The 19,850-nt window shown below is 36.2% G+C and overlaps 1 protein-coding gene across 14 annotated transcripts in view; it reads left to right on the plus strand.

Moving 5' to 3' along the window:
- The window catches only part of LOC134528296 (kinesin light chain), a 247,810-nt gene that overhangs the window by 188,672 nt on the left and 39,288 nt on the right, over positions 1-19,850 (plus strand). For all 14 annotated transcript variants that reach the window (XM_063361796.1, XM_063361802.1, XM_063361793.1 and 11 more), the window contains 6 exons: positions 4,705-4,929; positions 7,011-7,104; positions 8,891-9,119; positions 13,850-13,937; positions 15,417-15,587; positions 19,439-19,643. In XM_063361796.1, coding sequence (XP_063217866.1) covers positions 4,705-4,929; positions 7,011-7,104; positions 8,891-9,119; positions 13,850-13,937; positions 15,417-15,587; positions 19,439-19,643 — 1,012 coding nt within the window. The remainder of the gene's footprint in view (positions 1-4,704; positions 4,930-7,010; positions 7,105-8,890; positions 9,120-13,849; positions 13,938-15,416; positions 15,588-19,438; positions 19,644-19,850) is intronic.

A 19,850-nucleotide genomic window follows, 5' to 3' on the forward strand; every position in this document is an offset into this window, starting at 1 on the left:
CGATTCACGTTTTTTCGTTCGCCAAAAGATTCGTTCGCTCTGAAGGACAATGGCGGCTTCAGGATGACTTTTCGGGAGGGGCTATCGCACAAAAAAAGGTCGTAGTTGCAAAAAAAATGAAAGTGGTCAGATATTGGCCTTGGAATATTATTTACAAATGACAGGTTTCAAATACAGAACCTTAGTAGCTCCATGCAACTTTTGATGAGATAAAAGTTTTATCATATGAAATTAAATATTTAAGTAAACATAAATATACACTAATCAATAAAATTGGTCTCGGGAGGGGCTATCGCCCCGACTGCCCCCCTTCTGGAGCCGCGCTTGCTGCAGGAGTCGTTCACGAAGGAGACGTGGCTGACTGATACCGGTGTTGCGGACCCCGGGCGCAGACACAGCTGGCGGGCAGCTCCTTGCGACGGGGAGAGGCGGTATTGATTGGCAGGCTCACGTGGCCGTGAGTGCGCGTGTCGGGGCTTATTGCCTTGTTGCCCGCCAGCACGTGCGCCCGCCTCGCCGTTCACTCCCTTTTTTCAAATGAACTCGTCCTCTTCCAACTGTGCTCTCTTCGAGGACCAGATATCCTTTTTTTTTTTAAACTAATCCCCTAACCAGACACACGTGATTAAATATTAAAATTTTGTGCAACTATTTTGTTTTTTCTTATTATTCTAGAGGATAACCAGTAAAATACAATGCATGGCATGTGATGAGAAAACTATAAATATTAATATATAATTAATATAAATAAATATTTTACAGAAACGAAAGGAAATATCAATATCTTAGAATGCAGAAATGTAAAAAATATATTTTTATTAGTAAAAATATGACTTTATAGCAGTGTACACTGTCATCTTATTCATATGCACGAAAAAAAAAAAAAGTACGGCTAATACACTACAGTATATCTGACAATATTTATTTGCTGAAAGATTGTTCAAGCAGGCCGGACGTGGCACGTGGACCACCAGTTGATCATAACTGCTCTGTCTGATCAACATTCAATATATTTCCCCTGGTTTTTTGTTCGAGGCCACGTCCACGTGGACTTGCTAAAATCTCGCCAAGTTGGCACCTCTTGTCATTGACCTGCTAGTTGCTGACCTGCAATATGATGGTCACTGGTCAAGCCTCTCTAGTTACAGTTCATCCTAGCCAATATGAACACTTTCAAAAGTCTTGACAAGTCAATAATGTGACAGATTTGAAACTACATGTACAAATATTATGTCGTCAGTTGAAACACGTGCAAAAAAGTCTGTGGTCAAATTTTTTTTAAGGAGTTATTTCAGAAGCAGACTACAAAATGTTCACATTAACTGAAATGCACTATGCATCTGCCTGTGTGCTTACAGTTTGACATAAACAATAGCCCTCTGTTTGTTAAAATGTTTTGGTGTTTTACATGGTTGTGTTCATTTGTAGAATGTATTGACTTATTTGGGCAAACCAAACTAATATTGTCAGATGTTTTCTTTCCATTAATGGTAGTGAGGCGTGCCTTTTATGCAGCCAGAATTTTGTGTTGGTTATTGCGATTCAAAAGAAAATTAAAAAATCCTAGCAGCAGATACACAATACTACTCTGCTTCAACAAAATGTTTCTGCCGTTTAGTTTCTTTAACCTACCCAAAACCTGCGTGCCTGTACAGTCACAGTAAAGTACATTGAAACATTTTAGTTTCATATATTGCTTGTAATAAGTGTGCACTGTTTGCGTATGTACAACTCTGGATTCGTTTTTGATAATACCTAGGTTTGAATCCGGATCCATCGTACTCTCAGTTTTTCATTTTTTACTGAAATTGTTCAAGGTATATGCTTAAATGGTTCCTAACTATAGGTCATTGCTAATTTCTTCCCAAAATTCCCTGACTTGTACTGTCTGTCTAATAACCTTTAAACAAAAATATATAAAAAAAAAATAATAATTTTTAAAAATTTGGCGAGGTGGTAAGGGCTCTGCCCTTGTGAATTCTCCGGAGACAAAAACAAACATAATATGGTTAAATTGGGGAAGGAATTTGCCGTGGCTTGATGCGAGCTCAGAATTGTGCTATTGACAAAACCTCTCTCGGTCAGTAGTTTGTCCAGGGTTCATACGCCTCCTTAATATCCTTAAAATGTCCTTAATTTGTCATTTATTAACTAAGGGCCCTTAAAAGTCCTTTGATTTAACTAAGGATTTTGGTTCAGATCATTACATTTTATGTGTAAAAAAACATTTCTAATTCATTTTTTGTATTTTGTATTGCACTTTTAAACTAAAAAGGAGCTTTTCACTGATATACTTTTAACATATAAAAAAATGTAATTAGTGATTAAAGTAAAAGTCAGGGCTGCAAATTTCAGTTATAATTCTGGACAAAAGCCTACAAAATTAATTTTTGGGCTTTAACTATTTAACTTTTTTTTTATTCAGGGATTTGTGATATTACGAACTGTTTTCTACGTTTTGATAGTGGTGAAAGCGATTTCCTTAAAAACTCAACTTAAAAAGTTTTGATCGCACAAGAGGGTACGAACCATGGTGTCGAGCGAGCCCATGCGAACAGGAAAGTAGCACCAGGAAGCTGGGCCGTGAGCGTGCTCAAAGAGAGCATTGCGCTGTGTTTCTTGACAGAATTAACAAAGATGCAGACTATACGTGATTGCTGGGCAGTAAAAAAAAAAATACTTGTGACCCCAGCACTGAAAAGCTTATTTGCCGATAGAACCGTCAAAAAACGTGTCATGACGGATGCAGTTGGAGCTTTGCTGAGGTTGCTTCTATGCCTCTGTTGCAATGCAGTAAGTGTTTTATATTTCACTAGCTGCCCGACCCGGCTTCGTACGGCTATACTAATGGAAAAAAAAATCAAGCCACATCTCCCATTTACAGTAATGGTAAATAAAACAAAATTCAGTGAAAATTTATTACAATGCTGTATAATGTACCGGAGAGAAAATGAATAGCACCGATGGTTTCCCGACTCGTGCACGCAACGTACAACTGATGTACCCGTACTTCGCTACGGCAGTCTACAGGCAGATCACTCTTGCGCCACTAATTATACACGCCCCTCCTTGTGGTTACGCCACTGCCGCGCGATGCCTGTTGCCATGGAGACGCAGAAGGCACGAACAATGCAAAATCCTGTTCTCATGCAGACAAAGTATCCACTGTTGCCTGGTTTTAACCACCCATGGGATCTAATTTTCGGAAAATGTCATCCTGCGTAACATAAGGAACATTACTGTGAAGTTTCAAGTCTGTAAAAATATATATATATACTTGAAAAAAAGGGCAATTTTTGATATTTAAAGTACCCACAAAATTTCAACGGTGATGAGGACTGCACTAACAATGAAATAGTCGTTGCCATAGAGACGAATGAAGCATCAACAAAACAACAGCCGTTGCCATGGTGATTTCCTACCAAAAACTGGAAATTTTGATATATTACGCCCCCGAAACTCCCCTTGGGATCCGTTCTTAGTGAGCGTCTACATCACAAAATGAGTAACTATGGCAAATTTCAAGTCAATCGGGTGTACCGTCAGTTGGGGTAACATTAGCCCTTTGAGGGTAACTTTGGCCCAAGACAAAAAAAAATGTTAAACCATGTTACAACTCTTCCAAATATTTATTAGATGTGATGATACATATGTAACATATGTATCATGACATCTAAACCCCAACTGACGGTATAGTTTTAGAGATCTCATGATGAATGAGTCAGTGAGTGGTATTTCGCATATGTGTGTGTGTGTGTGTGTATGTATATGTATATATATATATATATATATATATATATATATATATATATATATACTATCCTTGTCAGAATTGTAACGGGAGAGGAAAATTATTGATGGTCCGATAAATGAAAATTAACTAAAAATAATAAAAATAATTCTAGTAAAAGAGAAAAAAAAACAAATTAAACACAGAGATAGGGGGAAAAAAACAATAGTTAAGGTTTGCGATTTAAAGTGATAAAAAGTATTTAAATACTTATTGAACTCTTATGAGGGTACTGATTGCTTCGTTGTTAATATCACACGGGTGTTTTTCACTTGTATGGGAAAATTAAGAATGATAAGGTATCTAGTGTGTGGCAAAAATGTTAATAGGCAATAGGAAATAAACTTCTAGCGTCTGTGGCATTGTCAACACACACTTCGTACGTGTACTGCATGTTGTATCTAACCCCCTCCGACGCATTTGATTCTAAATTGGACTTTTAGTAAGGATCCCTAATGTCATTGATAATATAATATAGCCTATAGCCTTCCTCGATAAATGTACTATCCAACACTGAAAGAATTTTTCAAATCGGCTCAGTGGTTCCTGAGATTAGCGCGTTCAAACAAACAAACAAACAAACAAACAAACTCTTCAGCTTTATAATATTAGTATAGATTACTGGTACTGCATCCGCTGCATGTGCTGGTAGTTTAAATCTGCTGATGGAAAATTGACAACCAACCGGGGCCTACGGGACGGGGGGGGGGGGGGGGGAGACATCCCCTGCTCCACTGAAAACCTAAAAAAAATCTTGTCATTCCCGCCTAAAAAAAAAGGAAAAGAAGTTTTTAGCAACCAACAGGCAAAGTGGTTCTTTCCTTTCCCCTCTCCAGAAAATGAAATTCTGCCTACGCTCTGGCCAGCCAGTGTCGGTGAATGGTACCAGCGTGTGTGTGTGTGTGTGTGTGCAGGTGATGATGGCGCTGGCCTCGCACCTGCAGATCGTGGAGGCGGAGAAGCAGAAGCTGCGCACGCAGGTGCGCCGGCTGTGCCAGGAGAACGCCTGGCTGCGCGACGAGCTGGCCAACACGCAGCAGAAGCTGCAGGCCTCGGAGCAGGGCGTGGCCCAGCTCGAGGAGGAGAAGAAGCACCTCGAGTTCATGGCCTCCATCCGCAAGTACGACCAGGACGTGGTGGTGAGCCCCCCGTGTCCCGCCCTCTGTGTTGGACAGTGGCGGATCCAGGATTTTGGTTTGGGAGGGGCTTGAACCAGCTGAGGCTAGGCTTCATCAAGAAGGCAAGCACTAAAACAATAGTGGACCCAGATGCTTTTGGAGGGGGCTTGAGCCCCTTAGCCCCCCCCCTTCCCCTCTGGATCCGCTACTGGTGTTGGATGAGGGAATTTTTCACAGTTCATCTTCTTTTTTGGTGGTTCATACGTCGAGGTTTCTCTTAAGTGTTCATTCTGGATACTTACGCTTAAGGGGCCCCGCCTCGTACGGGGTGTGTGTGTGTGTGTGTTAGTGAGGCGGGATGATAAGTGCGACGCTCGCTGGTGCTTCTAGCGCGGTATCGCCTCTAAGCGCAAGGCTCTGAACTGACGCGCAGTCTTCTTGAAGTCACAGGATAACTGTGAAATTTGAGCGGTGACCGTAACATTATATTGCAGAGAAACGAATGTAAATGTGCAATGCAAGTCCCTTTAAGTGCTTTCAAGAATTTGTACCGGTTGTTTTACACATAAAAGTTATTCTGAAAAAATGTGTTTTAGCCATTTTAACTCTTCTAAAAATACAGTTTAAAAACATAATCCAAAATCAAAAAGTACTTTTCGGCCCTCAGCGAACTCTTAAATGCTTTTCGTGTGCAGACCCCACTCGGATATCTTGATTAGTTTTGAAATCGCGTTGTTTTTCCTGAAGCTCTGCGCATTGTATGTGTGCCTGGATAGGCGGAGCCCTTATGGTGCTGCACTACTTTTTTTTAAGGCACTTTTTTTCTGTTTTATCTTTAGCATCACCTTATTCTACCTGTTTCTTCTATCTGATGGTTCCTACATAAGGATTTTTCTCAGTATTTTATTTTTTTTTTTGACACATTCGGGTGTTGTGCTCTATATGTTTTTTTTTTAATTTTATTGTACAATATAGTTACAATGAGCTTGTGCAAGTCCAAGTCGCTGAGAGTGGCTACTGCCACAAATTCCAAACTATCGCATCCTAAAAGTGAGTTTGTATCTCGGACATAAGGTCTTGACTCTCGATTACCCGTCGATTCCCTGGCTCTTGCTGGTCCTAGCTAAACAGGAGGAGGTTACTCTTCGTAGCCTCTGCACCGGAGAGGAGATTTCTCCCTTAGCAGGACAGGATTGATTGGTTGTCACCTAGGTGGAACTACCAGGCGGGGGTGTGGAACATTCACGGAACCTGGGCAAAGGGTGTTAAAGGTTAGTCGCTACTGCCAGCACGTGAGCCCTTGCTGTCGGTGATTCCGGGCAGGTGGCCACAGGGGAACTGACCAGTGATTAAACCTACTATAGTCATCAAGACAAAGAGCATCATGGAAGAAATGTTTGCCCAGCTAAAAATGGATATTTTTCTTTGAAATAACAATGTTACCTTCAGCCATGGGTGAAAATCTGTAGGATTCCCATGGGGGGCAGGGGGTGGGCAAGATTTCCGGGGGGGGGGGGGGGGCTGGGATCTACGCCTATGCCTGCAATTTTCTCACGATCATGATCATTGACATGTTTTATTACATGTAAACGTGAAATGAATTTTTTTTTTTGGATACATGCAAGAAACAAGCTGAATATTTAGTCAAACTTAACTCTTAACATTAGCTAAGCTAGCTGGTCCTGTATTTTGGTTGTTTTGAATTGCTGTTGATGCATAATCTTTTTGTTTCTTTAATATTGTGTTAATAATGTAGGTTATTTCTGTGATGTTATGTACTTGCTTGTATGGCAGTGTTTGACAAAGGTTTTAAATTCAGGTTAACTATACTATCTGGAAAAAGTAAAGGATATATAGACAAAGACTAGAATATACAATCTTTGTTACTGTTGTAGCATGTGCAATGTGGAGATAGATGTATTGATACCACACGAGATGAAAAAGCTTGTTCAGTTGCCAGATAAGTAAAACTAAATAAAATAATTCTTCTTGTGGATGCAATGTGAATGAAAAATTATCTTAAGAGAAAAAATTCAAACAATTCAAATAGCACATGCTACGTAGTTCACACTTATTTATGGTATTTTTTTTTTTAATTTCAGAATGACGAATCATCTGAATCGAAACAGGACAAACCGAAACAAGATGACCCAGTTGTGGATTTGTTTCCAGATGATGATGCAGAGGAAAGGAATAGTAAGTAATCAAAGTTGATGTTTCCTGTTGGTTATTTATGTAAGTAGACAAAGGAAATGTACTTACAATTGGTAGTTAACTATATATACATAAGCTACATGCTGTGTAAATGCAATTAAGAGCATGCTAGTCAATTCTGGGAGATATGTGATCTGCTAGGACTTGAAATGATCGCATCCAGTGCTGGCCGGTAAGTGAAAAGAGACCAAAAACATGCTAATAAAATTAGCATCTGTATTAGTAATGAAGTAAAGAATGAATGAATGAATTTTACTTAAGGGGTACCAAGATGATTCCCAACAAAAATAAAACCAAGAGTATTATGATTATGATGAATGTAACCTCACTGGTATTTTATGTAATGTTTGAAAACATACTTGATATTTTAAAAAATTTCTCAGGGGAACATAAAAATGTAAGTTTTTGTGACTAAATTTGCAACAAAAATGTAACTCCATTTTTTTTTTACAAATAGCATGCGCACACAAGATAAATTAATCTCAACTTAAGAGTGCTGTACCTTTTCCATTTGTATTATATAAGTAAATACATTTATTGCAATAATGTGCCCCTCCGCCGCTGGAAGAAATGGCGGAGGAAGCCATGCTGAGACTTCCGGTGGTACTGAGGCATGTTAAAAGTCGACAATAGAGCTAGATAATTCTCTCGGTCTACGAAAATAACAGCTTATCAACCTAAATTAATGTTACACAGGTAGACAGTTAAATCTGTGTTTTAGCAGCTTTGATAATGTTCAAATTGGCATAAATAATATTTGATAAACAAATTCCAAAAAATTAGTTGTGCTGCAGCATGATTGCTGTGCCTTATACACTGCCACTGATTATGTCTGTTGCAGGTGGCACATATCTGATTAAATGACAAAATAAATAATTTCTTACCTAAGATCCTTAACAATGTTATTCTAAAAATTTCATTGATATACTTCCCTGAAATTTTCAGCTGAATATAAAAAAGTTTTTCACCAATTCAGGAAAACTACACACAAAAAAAAGTTCTCATTTTAAGGTTGCACATAGAACTTTGTGCATGATATAATAAATGCAACTATACTAGAAGGAAAGTTACAGTAAAAAAGTAGAAATGCCTTTTTTTCTGTTTACTCATATATTTAACTAGTTATTTATTCATCTTTAATGTATCTAATAAGTGGCTAGAGATCATTTGGCTCCCCCAAGGTGATCCAGGTTCAGTTCCTTCTTAAATATGTGCATGTATTTGCTTTGAAACTCCATTTTGGTGTTCAGTAGCAGATTGTTTTATGTTCTGCCTACATTACTTTTTTGTTGTAGCCTAAATATGTATGTAAAATTCATTTAGTATATCTTTGATATTACAGAAGTGTCAGGCTCATCCAGATCCCACTCATCCGGACATTCCGTTAATTCCAGAAAGATTAAAAAAAAAAGAAAAGAAAACAGGATTTACTTAGTTTCGTGGATTGAATCTATGTCTATGTTTACAGTTTTATTAAAACTAAGCTGTAGGAAAATTTTATATTTGAAGAAGGAAAAAAAAACATTTATTTTTATAGTTTTACCCTTCTAAAAATTGTATTACGCTTTTTTTAAAGAAAATTCCTTTTAATGTGGACTACTTGTGATTGTGACCGGGGTCTGATCCTCTCTTCTTGATCAGTGAGGCTCTACTGGTAGGTCTTGCGTAGTTTGTACATGTGACTACGTACACATGTACTTGCAGTGTAACTGTGCCACTGAGATTGGACGCAGGGGTAGCTGGAGCGGGCGGTGGCGTGTGCTTGCAGCCATGTCGCCGACCCCGCCCAGCCAGTTCGCGCAGCAGGTGAACGCGGGCTACGAGATCCCGGCGCGGCTGCGCACGCTGCACAACCTGGTGATCCAGTACGCCAGCCAGGGCCGCTACGAGGTGGCCGTGCCGCTGTGCAAGCAGGCGCTGGAGGACCTGGAGAAGACGAGCGGCCACGACCACCCCGACGTGGCCACCATGCTCAACATCCTGGCGCTGGTGTACCGGTGCGTCCCGGCGCTTCGCCTTCTCACCTCTCGCGTCCGTGCGGGTTTTTTGATGAACGCCGGCTGCACGCACGGAAAAGTGTCCCATTACACTGTGTCCTGTTACGCTCATTGTACGCTTGCGCCGCATCCATCTCTCTTCCACTCGATTGGAACAACCATCCATTTGACTTTCTCGAGGCACATTAAACTTGGAAACACTCCCATTCGTTTCCTACTTTTCCCATCATCGTCCCATCCTTAACAGAATAACATGATCGGAAGAAGTTGAATAGCAAACACGTACAAAAGTTACAGTTAAAATAATCTCTTCGTCAAAGTAATAAACATATTTGAATTAATGAGTGCAAATAAAGGTAAATTTATCAATTAAATTGTAGATTTCATTTCACTCCTTCTTTGTATCCATACAAAATAGTGATAATTCAATAAAAATTGTTCAATTTTATTCATAAAAGTATGCAATCATTTCATCAATGTTTTGTTATGACGTCACGTTAAAATATCGTCCGTAAACCGACTTTACAGACAACCAATTTTTTTAAAAATGTTTTTTTGAAGTGAAAACTTCTATAGGAAGGTTTGGATAGGGAGTAAATTCATGTAAGTCTTCATCGACATGGTCACGTGACGTGTTAACAATAACACTATATATTTTCCTATTAGTATAACTTATTGCACTGTCTTAAGTATACGATTACTGTTCAGTAAAAAGTGAGTACAAAATATTTTAATATTCTCATATAGATATATAGTTTGAATAACAAAGAAAACGAAGTCTTTGTAGCAATATAAACTAAAAATTAAGAACATCATAATTTATTTGTTTAATACCTACAATTACTATGCAATGCATATTTTATAGTAATTTAGGAGTTATTTTACTAACATGATAAAACAAATTTGTTGTGTGATAATATTTGTTCGTAAAAATTGCGAAAAAGTCTCTGATTTTAATAAAAAAAAAATCTTTTATTATGTTACACAATTATATTTTACAATTAGTATTTCTTATTTCAAATTATATTTGTATTTTCTTAATTCTATTATTAATATTAATACTTATATTATTATTATTATTAATTATATCATTTGAAGTTTAGGAAAAAATGTTTGTTTATAGTTTTAAGTTTTCACTTGTCGGCAGTCCTCATGACTGCTTTGAAATTTTTTTTAAAGTTAGTACAGTGGAGTCCCTCTAATTTTAACCAATTGGGGCTGAGACCTGCATAAATTGCCATATTTTCAGATTAGCTGAATGATTTCCATAATGACACATCTTATTAGTAAAATACATTTCTATGAATGTTTAGTTATCACATAAAACAGCCTATAACATTTTTGCAAGCGCAGATTCACTATAAGAGTTGATGATCGGGTCAGCACATCAAAAATAATTTTTAAAATACAAAAAAAAAAAATTCAAGTTTTTACTGAAATGTGTTTCTTCGCAAAAGAATTCAGATTAGCTGGATTTCTCGATTAATGTGGTTCACATTAGGGAGAGACTACTGTACTCTTATAAATCTGATAATAAAACATAGTTTGAATTATGATTTTTCAAGATGTCAGAAATGCATTAAAACAGTAGTTCCACTAGGAGAGTTGTTCCGTATTAACAGAAACTTTTGAGAGCTAGGTTTCGCTCTGGCCAATGGTGCAGCGCCCTAGGTTGTTACGCTCCTGCTTGCCGCTCAGATGCTCGGATTTAGATTCTTGTTGATGGTCACTTCTTTTTAATATCAAAAAATCTTTTTATAAATATTATAAATGTAAATATAAATAATTGTATTTTATTTATTAAAACAATTTATTAGATACTATCTAATATCCGGCATGCGTTGCAATGCCTCATTCATATTTTCGTAATTATTTTTATGAAGGTACACATACACAAACCATCTCTATACCTCTTTATGTAACTCCCTATATATCTCTCTATATCTCTCCCTATATCACTGTTAACTTTTCTTGTATATGTCTCTCCATATCTCTAACAATATCTCTATCCATATATCTCTCCATAGCACTATCCTCTATCTCTCCATCTCACCTGTATCTCTGCATGTCTACATCTATCTGTCTATATTTCTCTATCTATCTTTATCTCTCTCGATTCGCGTGCTACCATTAGTATTCGGACCATAGAAAAGAGGAACTGTCATTAAATACTGCTGGTACTATTTACTCCGATTCTACTTACGCGTCATATTAAATTACCATGGATACGCAGAAGGCATCAACAATGCAGAGGAATAAAGCGTCACCAATGAAATGATGAAATTTCATCAAAAATAATTAATTCTGCTTTGAGGGTTGGTTTTATCGAAATTTCATCTAGACAGTGACATTCCCCTTGTTTCGAACGTTAAGTGTACAAAGTTTCAACTCAATTGGATGAATGATACATGAGCGCATAGAATATAAATAAACAAACATTGATTTTTATATATTAGATAACTTTACATTTTAATCACAGCAATAATTAATTTTTAAAATTAAATTATTATTTGGTATAATAATAGTTATAAATAGTGCTTATAATAATTAAAAAGTTAGATTTATTTGTTCGTAAATGTTATTACCTAATATATTTTTGGTTTTACAAACAAGAACCTAGATGTTAATTATCATTAAAACACTGGAAACAAAAAAATTTTTTGTCATCTTGCACAAATAAAAAAAGAGGATTGTTTACATGAACAATGTTTTGAAGTAGGTCTGTTTGTAAACATACTTCATTCATGAATAAACTGGCATGTTTGTTCAGAGTCTGCAGAGGTATAAGAACAATCAAACTGTAGAAATATTATATAAAATAGTGCCAAGCAAAATAAGTTACTTCATTATCCTTTTCAATGGAAACCATAGAAACTGATAGAAACACAACTGCTCAGGTCATGTCAAAACCGATTTCAACCAAATATTTTGTAACTTTTTGAATGGAATATTTTAAAACTTTTAGTTACATTTAAATGATAAGTAATTATAATGTTTATTTATATTATTTTATATTTGAAGGACTGAATTATTACTGTCATTTAAATATATATATATATTTAAAAATATATATAAATTAATATTTGTAAACAGTAGATATATTGAGAAAATTTTTTTAGATTTAAAAAAAAACATGGACCATCAATTAGAATTGAAACCGTAGCGTCTGAGCGACAATCAAGCATGTTACCACCCAGTTCGTTGTGCCGTTGGCCCGAGTGAAACTTGACTAGTATATAAACTGTGCTCAAATTTTCAAAGGCATTTTTCTCTGAATTGGCAGGCCAGTGCAATTAATTATTACAATGCCCTCCCCTTGTTAGTCAAGCAGTGCCCCTCATAGTAAGTTTTTTTTTTGGAAAATACTATCGCACTTGATGCCACAATGAAATTGATGAATGTACTATCCAAACCTAATTTTTCGTCTTTAATAAATTCATTTGTAAGATAATTATATTTAGAGGTGGGACGATACCACACTTTCGATACTCGATTCTGTATTGTTTTTTCAGTTCGATACTTTCGATACTTTCGATACTCCAGGGAAAAATATTTTCCCATTAAGTAACAATTATTACAAATAACATAAATTAGTTTTAAACTATATAAATTCAATCTATCATAACAGCATTATGTCAGATTAAACTTAAATACATAATGTGTAAATAATTGCATTATATTATTGAAAGATATGAATTCATCATTTTATATACATATAATAAAACCACCAGAAATGTAAAATACAGTCCATAATCAAGTAAAGCTGACATGAGAAACAGTGGCCTTACAAAATGTTTGAAGTCCTTTCTTGGAGGTGGGGAAAAGTCACCAAGCCTAAATTAGAAATTAAAAAATTAGGCTATTGTAAATAGAAAATCAGAAATTTTTGCTTGTTTGTTTCATTTTACAAACAACTTTATGCAACAGAACAATTTTCAATAAAATTTTAACTTGAGAAACGTAAAATACAAAACAATCCGATCGTAAGAAAACAATAACAAAAGGGTATATTCAGTTCAAAGATTAATTAATGCACCAAATATGAGATCCGTGCTTTGGTAAAGCGCGTGCACCATTTTCATAATCATTGCTAGTTTGCGCCACTAGTCTCGCTTGGTGCTGGCCATAGATGCTACTAGCGAAGTGCACAGTCTTCCTGATACTATCCATATCTATGGTGCGATAAAGTTATTTTCTTACGTTTGCAAAGGTAAACGTTTTTCAAAATAAAAGCATTAATTTAAACGTAATTTATCACGAGGAATATATCTAACAAAAAAATTTGTGAATTTTAGGACTTTTCCGCTTCGTGAAAACGTATGAAATGGAAAATTAATGATTTTATAAGTGTATGTTCCGGGAAAGTAAACCATTGTAAATATAGTACTTTCGGCGGGACCAAAATTAATCGGCGTATGACACGGGAAAATGTATGAAACGGGAACGTATCATCGAGGTTCTACTGTAGTTGTATTTTGTACGATGGCGACTCAAAACTTAATTCAATACAAATGAACAAGCATTCCGGTATCGAAAAAATGTATCGAACTTACAGTTTCGATACTCGATACTTTGCGATACCGTCAAGTATCGAAGGTATCGAGGTATCGAAGTATCGAAAATCCTATCACTAATTATATTACACGCTATGCTCAAAAAAGTTTTATTATAAAGTGCTATTTGTATTGATGTAGTCCATTAATTTTATTGTTATTGTTTTGTTGATACAGAGATCAGAACAAGTACAAAGAAGCAGCAAATCTTTTGAATGATGCTCTTGCCATCAGGGAGAAAACATTGGGAGAAAATCACCCTGCGGTAAGTAGGTTCTATTGTATTGTTTTTGTGTAAACAGTTAATGTAGTTGAATACTCATTTCTTCCTATCTCGAAAGGTATCATGCTTTGGGTACATATATATTTTGGTGGCTTCTGAATATCATGTTTGCAACATGGTGTTCTTTTTGGCTGTTTTCACGGTATTTATGTGGATCGTAGTACATGTATTACCAAGTTTAAAATATGACTTCAGAATTGATAAAAAAAATTCCAGTACAAGATTTTGCTTCTGCTGCATCGTAATGCAATTATTTTTTTTATGCTGAGATACATTTTGCGCTCCAAAAATTGCTGCAAATTTTGCTGTGTTATTGCAGGTGTCCACATTCTGGAAAGTTTAAAAAAAAAAAAAAAAAAAATCAGGGAAGCTGGAATTGGCAAGGGAAAGTCAGGGAATTTATTTGAAATCTTAGAAAAGTCATGAAAATTCTTGACAGTATGAAAAGGTGCTGGAAGATCTGCTAATAATATTGATTTCCTTAAATATGTGTTTTGAAAGACAAAGAACAATGCTTTAAACAAATACTTTATAAATCCTGTATAATTTATTTCAAAATTAATGGGGACATACATAGTTACATTGTTCCTGTAGTTGCATGCTTCTTTCTTTTGATTTTTTTTTAGTTATGATAGATAAATAGATTAATAAATAAAGTGGAGATATAACTAGGCCAGCTATGGGGATGGTGGAAACTTGATTTTCTTTAATTCTTTCGGACAATTGCAAAATAGGTAAATCGTTAAAAAAAAAGGGAAATTGGAAATTTTGGTTGTTGACATTTGTGGTAGGGTGAGGGAAATCATGATACAGGTTAATGTGCAACTTGGCGAGCGAGTGTGTGCTGCAGGCAGAGATTAGAGAAAGTTACAGATGGAGCATAAACACAGTTTGTAGGTATCTCTGCTGAAGCCAGGGGACGTAAGGGGGAAGCAGGTCGCCGCCATATTGTGCAATTAAGAAAATCACATTTTCTCATAGGTGATGTATGTATGGTGGTGGAAAAGTGCACGAATATAAACAAATAAAGACTGTTGACTCGAGAAAAAATGATTGTGCACAAGAGTATGTAGTGAACTACATTTCTGTATACTACACAAACAAATGGCTGCCATCTTCGTACGTGAACAAACTGGCCACAGTGCTCAGAGCTTATGCTTAGAGACCCGTCAATTTCGCGGATTCAATGACCTCCAGGATAGACTCCAATATCCTGTACACACTCGGGCAAATGCCAACTGTTCATCGGCTGCTGACTTGCGAGTGGTCTCGATCGGGTGGCCTGTGATTCGACACTTCTATGAGCGAGGGTCTCTAATTGGCCCTCGGTCCTCCAGATTAACAGTGGACCAATGACGGAAGCAGCACTAGGGTGTAATTTTTTTTGAATTTTAGCATAGCACGAAATGAATCCGCGAAATTCACGGGTCTCCACGCTCCGTCTGTGATGTCTGGCCGCAGGTGGCCGCCACCTTGAACAACTTGGCGGTGCTGTACGGCAAGCGGGGCAAGTACAAGGAGGCGGAGCCCCTGTGCAAGAGGGCGCTGGAGATCCGCGAGAAGGTGCTGGGCATGGACCACCCGGACGTGGCTAAGCAGCTCAACAACCTGGCGCTGCTCTGCCAGAACCAGGTAGCGCCCCCCCCCCCCCCCCCCACACACACACACACACACCTGGTGGCATTCTGTCGAATATATTCACCAATATGAAATATTTTTCTAATAAAATTTTAACATACACTTAACACAGGAATCCAAGAAAAATTTATCTAACATATAGTAAATTAAAAAGAGAGAGGAATATATGTGGAACCATAACAAATAGGTGTAAAGTGAAGAAAAATTAAAAAAAAATAAATAAAAAGTTGGCAATATATTTTTGTAACCCTGTGATATTTTAAGTTTGAAAATTGTTTTGTTTATAAATGATTATATACATAAAATGGAGTACTATTTATAATTTTTAATTGTCATTGCTGATTTGTTAGGTAAAAAGCAATTTTTGAAAAATGTTACACGAAACAAATCTAAATTTCTCAATAAATGATGTTAACTTTATACATGTTATGTTTTTTCAATTTTTTTTTAATTAGTTCCACTTGGTGTAACAATATGTATTAATCAAATAAATCAAAAAAAAATTTTATTAGAAATATTGTTTCAAACATAATTTTTTTTGTTATTAATATTGAATACCAAATTATTCACGAATATTGAAAATTTTTACTGTACTCTCAGACCCTTACAAACTGTTTGAAATGCAGCCCTTTACAGAAGTATGAAAGACAACTTACCTACACACATAGTTTACCAGTTCCCATCAGTGTTCAGCTTTGTGCTATGTAAATTTTCCAATAATTTGCTTTGGCCACCTATTGTTCTCTTTTTTCCTCTAGCCCTCTTCTTACAAATTTTTGCCCATCACTGCTGTAGATACGTATATGTACTTGTTGTACTATGCTGCTGCTCTCGTCATCTACTAATTACGTATCTGTTTTATATGAGGCAATTATATTTATAATTGATACATGGTCGTTTACGTTACTTGGACATTATTTAGCGTTATATTTAGCGTTATTTTATATTTTTATTAGTAACAAATTATTGAATTTCCAACTTCGCAAAAGTCTTTTAAGTCTTTCCTGGATTGAGAGTTTCACATCAGAGGTTCTGCACATGTAATTTTTGAAAATACTTTCTTTTAGCAATTGTATAATGTAGGGATGGGCCAATAAAAACCTCAAATTCTCAAATACCATCAAACCCTTGGTATTAAAATGATTCTATTTACGAGGAAAATGATTTGAAGAAAACCATTATAGGAAATATAATGTACGTGGCAAATGGTGGCACGGACCATGCTATATGCAAGATATCTTACCAATGTGCGTCTACCAGCCCACAGAATGTGTAGTTGTAATAAAGTGATGAAAATAGTATGGTGTGTTGAATATAGTGTATGCAATATTAATATTAATTATAATATCAAATAATGATCACATACAAACCCAAGAAACCAAAATTACATTTAATTTATTATAAATATAGTAATACATGAAGTAATTGTGAAAAATAACTATTATTATTGTTATTGTTATTATTATTATTATTATTATTATTATTATTATTTCATTTAAAAAAAATTACTTTGTAAGTCAAAAGAGGACACAAATCATATAGTTTATTACAATATTGAAATTATTTATTTTAATTAGCAGTATACCTATTTATATAAATTTATGCAAATAACTGACTTAACGTGCTGCAAAATATTCAGGGTTCGGTAGAGCTGTGAATCTTCGTTGACGGGACCTCTAGGCGGACAGCACAGCATCCAGAAACTTCAGCTATGAGGATGTAGAGTCTACTAAAACTACAACTGTAGACGTCAGGAATTTGGCTATTTTAGCTCCTCCAGGTTGCTGAAAACTGCTAGGAATTTGAGACACTTTCATAATACTCTCGGATCAGGGTGTAGGATGACATCAGTGACTCCGCCGAACCTTCCAGACTGAAATATCGTAAACTCCCGATGCAGAAGTTCACTACAGCTTCGGTGTTGCACCCTATGTCTGTAGTCACAAATGACAAGACGTCCTGAAATTTAACTTTTGTGTTAAGACAACTAATTAATCTGCGGTCGTTGCGTGGTCTTCTTGACTCTCGTGCGGGGTCCCGTGGGAATCGGGACCGCCCCACACACAGATGTCTTGCCCGATGTCCTGCTAAGAAGTGACTTCTTTTTACTCTTCCTTAACCTCCATTATTACTAGAAACTTCCAGTTCGAACTGAGTAAGGCACCAAAGAAACAGTTCTATGAGAAATTTTGGATGAAATAATTTTTTGCCTGGCGAATTGTTCATGTGAGAATGTGTGCCCAATGCAGACTCAGCACAAAAAGGAATGATTCAATTATAAAAATAGATATAACGAACAAACTAGGAGAAGTTAAACTGATAATAAAGATTAATCAACACTCCTAATGATGGGTAGCTCACTATAACACTACTATAACTTTAGTATGGAACACTTCAATAATTATAATTAATATTTAAAAACAAATAGCTTAAAAATAACCATAATAATCACTATGAAATTTCAACACGGATAACCTCTGAAGTTTACTAGGTCTATTTTTTCTTCATATCAATCCTGTTACCATTCCCCAAGATAATACTATACTTTTAATATGTAATTATATAAATAAATTACAATATATATTGATTCTTGAAACATAGTTTGTGAAACAAACATTTAAAAGATGGAATATTTCAACACTTAATATTTTTTTATTTCTTGTACATTATTTTATTTCTGACCCTTGAAACCAAGATTCGAATTCAGGGGGTACATTTGAGATTCTCTTTGGGATTTAAATTTGAGATTCGGATTCGATAAAATTAGGATTTGACCCTCACTAATTTAATGCATATGTCCTTTTTAATTTTAATTTTCTGTGTGTGTGGAACTAAACGAGGTTACTTAACCGTGAAACCGTTGGACTTGCATTCTAGAGAACCTGGGTTCGATTTTGATCCATCTAACCTTCCTGAAACCACTTCAGTCAATTGCTGGGATGGTCACAGAAAAATGGGCCATGGTCAGTTCCTTTCTGGTTTCTCTGACTTGTGTGGTGTTTGTCCTGTTTGTCCGTCTGTAATAACCATGTTCACAAAATAAAATAAATAAATAAAAATAAATAAATTGTGTGATAGTTTTCAAAGCAATTCATGTTCTTAATTTGAGTGTGCAATTTCATGGGCTTCTACTCTCTCTTTCCAATGCACGGTATCTGATATTAGCGCTGTTCTTGTTTGTGTGCTCTGTTGCCAGAAGTATGCCGTAGAGTATAAATTAGACACAACTTTGTAATGTAATGAAAACTGTTGAAAATGTATCTGAAACAGTGTATTCTATTAAGTAAAATATGTAATGAGAATTTTGGGAATACATTTTCTTGCTGTATTTCATCACTTTTAAGAAACATTACTGCAAGACACCATCTTGGTTATATGTCAGCTGTTTTTGCTGTCACATTTTTTTTTTACATAATTTAATATTAAAGATGTCTAAATCTGTTTGACCATAGTTGTGATTAATGTAATGCATTGTTATTTCTAGTGACTGACTGCTACAAATCCTGTGAAATAATATTTGGTGTTTAGAATTGATACATTTATTTTGAGAATGCATACAAATGTAATAATAGTGTTTAAAAAGAACTTTTTTTTTATGGTCTTAGAAAAATGAACAAGTAGTAAAATTTAAAAAAAAAAAAAATTAAAATTTGCTATAATTATTGATTGTAAACAAAATAAGAATTTTAGTGCTAACGAGCCGGGTAGCATTATTTTGGCAACACTGGATGGCATTTTCTCTGTAGTGCAATCCAAGTGCACTCTACAGCTTATGTGCCAGTAATTGCGAGCTGTAGAGCTGCCGCTGTGGTATTGTCGTGAGCGTGACGAGGGATGGTGCACAGGGCAAGTACGAGGAGGTGGAGCGCTACTACCAGCGCGCTCTGGAGATCTACGAGGCCAAGCTGGGCCCGGACGACCCGAACGTGGCCAAGACGAAGAACAACCTGGCGTCGTGCTACCTGAAGCAGGGCAAGTACAAGGAGGCGGAGATCCTGTACAAGCAGGTGCTGACCCGGGCCCACGAGCGGGAGTTCGGCACCATCGACGGTGAGTGCCCCACGACCCGTAGCTAGTGCGAGGCGAGGTGCCTGCCAATGTCGGGATTAGGGAAGTGTACAGACGAGGGGGGTGAAGCCAGACGGGGAGGAGGATTCAGCTTACTGCACGTACTACGGCATTCGTTTACAAATGTGGTATCAGCTATTTCTGTGTCGGGAGTTGAATTTGAGAAGTATGTCAACTCATATCATTACA

Source organism: Bacillus rossius, chromosome 1, assembly GCF_032445375.1.
Source record: "Bacillus rossius redtenbacheri isolate Brsri chromosome 1, Brsri_v3, whole genome shotgun sequence".
NCBI lineage: Eukaryota > Metazoa > Arthropoda > Insecta > Phasmatodea > Bacillidae > Bacillus > Bacillus rossius.